We start from the raw sequence: 6,508 nt of genomic DNA, 5'->3' as shown, positions 1-6,508 counted from the left end.
TGCAACTGGCCAGTACACAATTACTTTCATGCATATATATAATCTGTCTCAAGACAAACATAAATTCATACTGATTAAGAAAATTGCATTCGTTTGCCAGATCACAGTACGCTTTTTTTTAATTCCTAATAAGGAGTGAAATCACACTACGCTTTTTTTAATTCCTAATGAGTGAAACATGGCCACATTTTCAGTTGACCTGTGGTAGCGTGAAGCCTTTTTTTTATTGATTGCCAACGAACAAGGCTAAACCGCTAAACATGCTCAGCTAGTCTAGCAGAGGAACTGAACGACATAATAACTGAGACCAGCAAGTCATGAGTTATCCCGGTCCTGTAAACTATACAAGTGTCCAACTCAGGCCAACTACTTGGTGGTGTCCAATAAAACATATCTCCACCAGATTAAGAAACTTTGTTCAGTTAGGATGATTATAATGAAGCAAAATTTATATTTTAGTTATATCTATCTGACAGCAGTGAACCATATGAATCTTGAGGTTGAGTTGCAATAATCTTCATATGAGCACAGAGAAAATGAAGCCTAAGCAAATTGTCATCACTGATACACAGGATAAAGACATGACACGAGCACATAATTTGGAAGCATCACCACAGACTAGAACCTTCTGTCAAAGTGGCTACCACAGAAACGGCCTCTGAAAATGAAATTATTCATTTCACAAACATATTTTTTTTTGTTACTGCGTGAATCCAGTGCACATGGCTGGGTCCCCATGACAATGATATGCTATGCATTTTACGTCGTTTTAAGAGAATCAACTCGTGTAAAACAATTGAGATAGCTGCTGTCCCAAGTGACAAAAATGCAGAGATAGAAGATAACTACCATAACACTATTGACCCTTTTTGGGGAGATTCTGATAACTATAACCAGTGTTCACAATCGAACTGGCCTCTAAAACCGCTCCTGAGTGGTACTTCCTGTTTTTGAGAAAACCGTTGATTACCTATAAAATTTGACCAAATTTTGTTAAAAACTGAAAATTCAGTCTGAACTATTTTGAATTCGGTTGGTTTACAGAACCGGTTATGATCTTCAGCCAGCTCAAAACCACCGGTTTCCACGAAAATCGAGCGGTTTTCAAAAATTGTCTCCAGGACTGAACTTAACGAGAAGCTAGGTAACAACTACTTATCCAGAACTGTTATTTAGTGAAACAAAAGATAAGCTAACTCATATTACTTGGAGCAACGTGTCCGAGTAATTTCTCTGCAAAGAAACAACTCTTTCTTCACTCTCTCTTCTACACCTTACTATGTAGGAGTAATACTTAGAAAGGGCTAATTTATTGCTTTTTCCATGCCAGCTAGGCAGCTACCGTGGGATATGCATGCTGACATAGACGAGTAATACTATTTCATTGTACTCCATATGAACACCATGCTTTTTAGTACTATAACCCCCCCCCCCCCCCCCCCCCCTCATGGTATCCTATTTGATTTTGCAAATATTGCCGAAGAAGAAAAGGACACTTTTTTTATTTTCCAAGGAAAAGTGTACAGAGATATGCCTCTATTATCAAGGGGAAAAGGAGCTAATCCACACGACAGTTTTACCAACCACATCTAGTGAATATATGGTAAGCGGATTCCGGCATTGTCAAAGACCAAAAAGAGTCATTTGTAATTATAAACCAAAAGAAAGACATGTCCCATCATGAACTCAACTATGCTGACCTTGCTCACTAATAATGCAACATTATAGTACTTGCAATTTGCACAACTAAGACATTCCGTTTCCATTTCTCTACCATGAACAGTTGCAGGATTCTATATATTGTAAGATTAGATAACAGGATTTAATATCTGCCATGACGCATGAATGCGTCAATTCCATTTGCAGGGTCTAGCAACGTAGCTCCTCTGCTCCTGACATCTTATTTTATTACCTAAAGATTGCATTATCAACTTTCATAGTCAATTGTTTGGAGTTTAAGTTTTCATACATTACCAATTTTATTATTAAAATCTATCCTTCATTGTTCGTCGCAAGTGGGGAGGTGCCTAGACTCATCAGACAGCCATCTTGTATCGGATCCTTTCCATTCAATCTTAATGAAAAGACATGCAATGTTTTTTCATGTTCTTGAAACAAGTATTAGCATCCAACCTAAAGTAACTACTCTGCGCTTCTGTCCTTTATTTTATCCTCTAACTATATTATGAACAGACACCAGTATTTGCCCCAGAAGATTTTTCCAAATCATGTTAAGTAATCCTATATACTGGGACAAATACATTATAAAGTACTAAAAGATACTTGCACCACTTTACTTGTCTTACTAATTCTAGAGCTTAGATAACATATGGTGTATATAAGCTCATGGCCACTACATCCAACAGACCAAGACCCAACCTGCAGTACTGTATAATAGTATAATAGTAAGTCTTCCAGTCTGTGCCACTACTGTGACAGCTAGCATGTGACAAAATCAACCAAATGCTTTGGTGAACTTGGGTTCTTGTGATACGTTAACATATACAATCAAAATTTACAAGTAAACACAAGACAGGCAAATTGAAATAGATACAGAAGGCAAGCTGGATACGCACCTGAAGTACTTACCTTCATGAATCCATCTACCATGGTCACCATTAACGAAAAGGTGATATGAAGGCATAGCATAAGTGGCCTGCCACTCCCAAGATGGTTAATCCATCAAGATATTTCATCAGACAGCAGGTATGCCGATCCACAGAAAGCATTTCACCAAACATGAACTGCCCTCCAGCGTTCTGTCAAACAGCAACAGGTTGATGCCCAAGAGGGGTATCTAAGTTCAGACAACGACATCCAGCTGTTTCTTGCATGTCATACCTGCACATAAGTTGTACAGAGAAATACTGCACACAACATATCTAACACTGGAGTTTAGCGGAGTGACAGCAACGTGCCCACAATATATGACTTATTAGGAGTTGGATAATAGATTCCATGGAGTCATTCCTGGAACATGCATAGGAACAAGTCTTTGTAGTCATGTAAAGTATTGATATGTCCAGCTCACACAGCATGACACAATAAAAACAATAAAAGTCTCTTTCTGCTCTCGTAAACTATGCTAAGCCTCATATCATTGCACGTTTCTTTCATAGGACAATGCTAGTCAATTTGAAACAGTGGGATGTGAGAACCCCACAAGGAATAAAGAAGATGAGACAGATCAATATAAAAAGATGACTTGGGCAAAGTCTTCCAGTCTACATCTTCATTGATAATGCTAAGCCCATCCATGGCATCATTATTAGGCGAGAGAAGCACAGCTATATACATCATTATGCATAGCAAAGCACCTTCTTAGCATTGATCCATTCACAAACTTGGAGTACCTCCTTTCTGCTTCTATCTCTCCTGCAAATGGATAATAGCGAGCGAGAGAGGACGGACTCACCATTGGAGTATGATTTGAGGAAGTACCTCCTGCTGTTGGCCACCCTTGTGGCCACAGTGACATATGGCGCAGGATTCAACCCGCCGGGGGGTGTCTGGCAGGACACCGAGGCCGGGCACCTCGCTGGTGACTCCATCATCCGGGATAGCCAGTATCGCCGATACCTTATGTTCTTCTACTGCAACGCGACTGCATTCGCGCTGTCCATTGTGGTCATCATCCTCATTTTCATCCTTGCTATCCTGCATGAGAAGGGGAAGTTGCAGATCCCCATGCTTCCACTGCGAGCAGCCATGGTGCTGGACCTGCTAAGCCTCATGGGGGCCTATGCTGCAGGGACCAGTCGGGGTGTTCTCACAGCCGGCAACATCTCTGCACTTGTGGCTACTTTCATCTATATGGTGGCACAGATGGTGGTAACTTTATTTGACAAGAAACAGACTCAGGAGATCAGCTCAGGTAATCTACTAATCCTCCTAATTCAGCGCACTAAATATGGACCATGTCAACATTCAGAGGGGAAATTGGCCAGGTGATGAGAAGAAAAAACGTCACCGCAAGGTACTGATGCTTCTCGCAACATTTGTGGCAAGCATCACATACATGGCTGGGCTGAGCACGCCGGGTGGCTACTGGGATAACAACCAGGGGGGCCACCATCCAGGCGATCCAGTCCTGTGGGAACACCACTCTCGCCGTCTGAGGGCGTTCTTTGTCTGCAACACCATTGCATTTGTCGCATCCCTGCTCATCATCATGCTGCTTCTGGACAAGAAGCAGCAGATCTTCTTACCCCTCGACAAGATAAAGATCACCATCACCGTACGGACTTATGTGCTCTACGCGTACATCACCATTGCTCTTTTAGGCCTTGTGGGGGCCTATGTGGCTGGCAGCTGCAGAAAGCCTGACACTACCATCTATGTACTCAGTCTGGTTGGTGCTGTTCTTTTATGCATAGGCGCCCTCCAGGCAGTCCTATTTTTTCTGCCACAACTTTCAAACATATCCTGTCTGCCAATAATTGCAAAGTTATCATGTTCACCGGGAGGGCCATCAGATAGCAGGTACTGAACACAAACATTTTTCTGCTGCCTATCCTGTTGCCATCTTTAGTTTAATGCTAACTTTGTTTGAATTGACAGTTCCAGAAAGAATACAAGCAGTAAGACAGATATTCTGGAGAAGGCCCAATCTCTTGTTGTACTGCTTGCCACTCTTGTGGCAACTGTTACTTACCAAGCAGGGCTAGTCCCACCAGGTGGTGTCTGGCAGAAAAACCAAGATGGGCACATGGCTGGCGAACCAATACTCTTATCCACACAAGCCAAACGTTACAAGGTGTTCTTTTACTGTAACTCAACAGCCTTTGCAGCATCATTGGTTGTCATAGTTTTGGTCCGGTATAAACCTTTGCTCAGGCGCCGCATTCTAGAGATAACTATGATTTTGGATCTGTTTGGTCTCATGGGTGCATATGCTGCTGGAAGCTGCCGGGACATAACCACATCAGTTTACATCATTGCCTTGGCAGGCGGTGTTCTAGTCTATGTGGTGATTCATGTTGTGTTCTTCACGCTTGAAGACAATGACAAGGAGAAGGAAGTTGGGAACACAAATTCTGTACGAAATGGTTCAGTTGTGCACACCCAAAATAATTCAGCTGAGGGCAATCTTGCTGAGAAAGATTTGTGTATTGACAAAAGGCGCAAGAGGTTGCTCCTTTTCGCTGTTTTGGGCGCGACCCTCACTTATCAAGCTGGGTTGACACCACCAGGCGGGTTCAGAGTTGCGGATGATGGGTTCGGGCACCATGCTGGTGATCCAGTACTCTTTTACAACTTTCCACGCCGTTACAAGGCATTTCTCTATTGTAACTCAGTAAGCTTCATGTCATCTCTTTCCCTCATCATACTCCTCGTGAACCCAAATCTGTATAGGCCAGCTATACAAAGCTATGCTCTTTCGGTTTGCACCGCAGCAGGCTTGTTTGCTCTTCTGGGAGCTTATGCTGCCGGAAGCACTCAACATCTGAAAACATCCATTTATGTCTTTGTGTTGGTAGCTGTGGTGCTTTTCATTATGATCATACTCCTAGTGTGTTTCTATCAAAGTGAGAGCAAAGAGAAGCGAGATGACAAACCCAAGGAGCCCCGTGAGAAAGACAAGGATGGAGCCAAATACCATGCCAAGCGCAAGTACTTGATGTTGCTAGGGGTCCTGGCAGCAAGTGTTACTTACCAGGCTGGTCTGAACCCACCTGGTGGTGTGTGGCAGGGTAATAGTGACGGGCATGGTGTGGGTCACTCGGTTATGCATGACAATAAGAGGTATCGCTACCTCACCTTCTTCTACAGCAACTCAACTTCTTTTGTGGCCTCTATTGTTGTTATCATCCTATTGCTACCGACGGAACTGCTACAGAAGAACAGGTGGCTAAGGGTGATGAATATTACAATTGTGCTGGACTTGCTCGGCCTACTGCTAGCCTATGTGACTGGGTCAAGCATGAGATGGGAACCTTCTGGATATGTCATTGCATTTGTTATCGGTGCACTAGGCTGTGCTGCAATCCACAAGTTTTTGTCATTTGTCAGAAGGTCTCAGCAACAGGGGCAAGGAAATGATCAGCCTTCTCAGTTACAAGAAGGCGGCAGTCGAGCTTAGATGTTGTTCGCATGGTAACGAGAGCATTAGAGGGCTCAAGAGTAGCAATCACTCAAAAAGTACTGCCATTTTTTTCTTATCTCCTTTTCGAGGAAATAATGTTGCTATGTTTGCTTTCACGGGTAGGCATACTATATATATATTCACATATTTCCTTCAAGCTATGTGAGCATCAATTCTATTCAACAAATGAAATCATCATGGGCATCAGCAATTCAACAAGCAAGAAAATCGAAGTAGGAGAGGAGACGCACCTGGCACAAACTGAGCAGCGCCCGCATCAGCAGCGCAGTCCTGCCGAGCAAACTGGGCCGCAGAAAAACCACAACACTGCCGTTACAAGGCTGCCGCGTCCTTGTAGACATTTCGTCGAACACTCGTCGAGCACCTCCGAAGGGGGCGATTTTTCTTCTAGCAATGGGCACC

General features: G+C 43.1%; 1 protein-coding gene across 1 annotated transcript; it reads left to right on the top strand.

The window, feature by feature from the left end:
* Positions 1-3,289: 3,289 nt before the first annotated feature.
* Positions 3,290-6,109, top strand: LOC127778114 (uncharacterized). Its single transcript, XM_052304769.1, has 3 exons — positions 3,290-3,874; positions 3,948-4,482; positions 4,561-6,109. The coding sequence occupies exons 1-3, from the start codon at positions 3,382-3,384 to the stop codon at positions 6,080-6,082; spliced, it is 2,550 nt and encodes an 849-aa protein (XP_052160729.1). The 5' UTR covers positions 3,290-3,381; the 3' UTR covers positions 6,083-6,109.
* Positions 6,110-6,508: the final 399 nt, after the last annotated feature.

The sequence above is a fragment of the Oryza glaberrima genome, chromosome 6, assembly GCF_000147395.1.
Source record: "Oryza glaberrima chromosome 6, OglaRS2, whole genome shotgun sequence".
NCBI classification, from domain to species: domain Eukaryota; kingdom Viridiplantae; phylum Streptophyta; class Magnoliopsida; order Poales; family Poaceae; genus Oryza; species Oryza glaberrima.
This window is presented reverse-complemented; position numbering and strand designations above follow the sequence as displayed.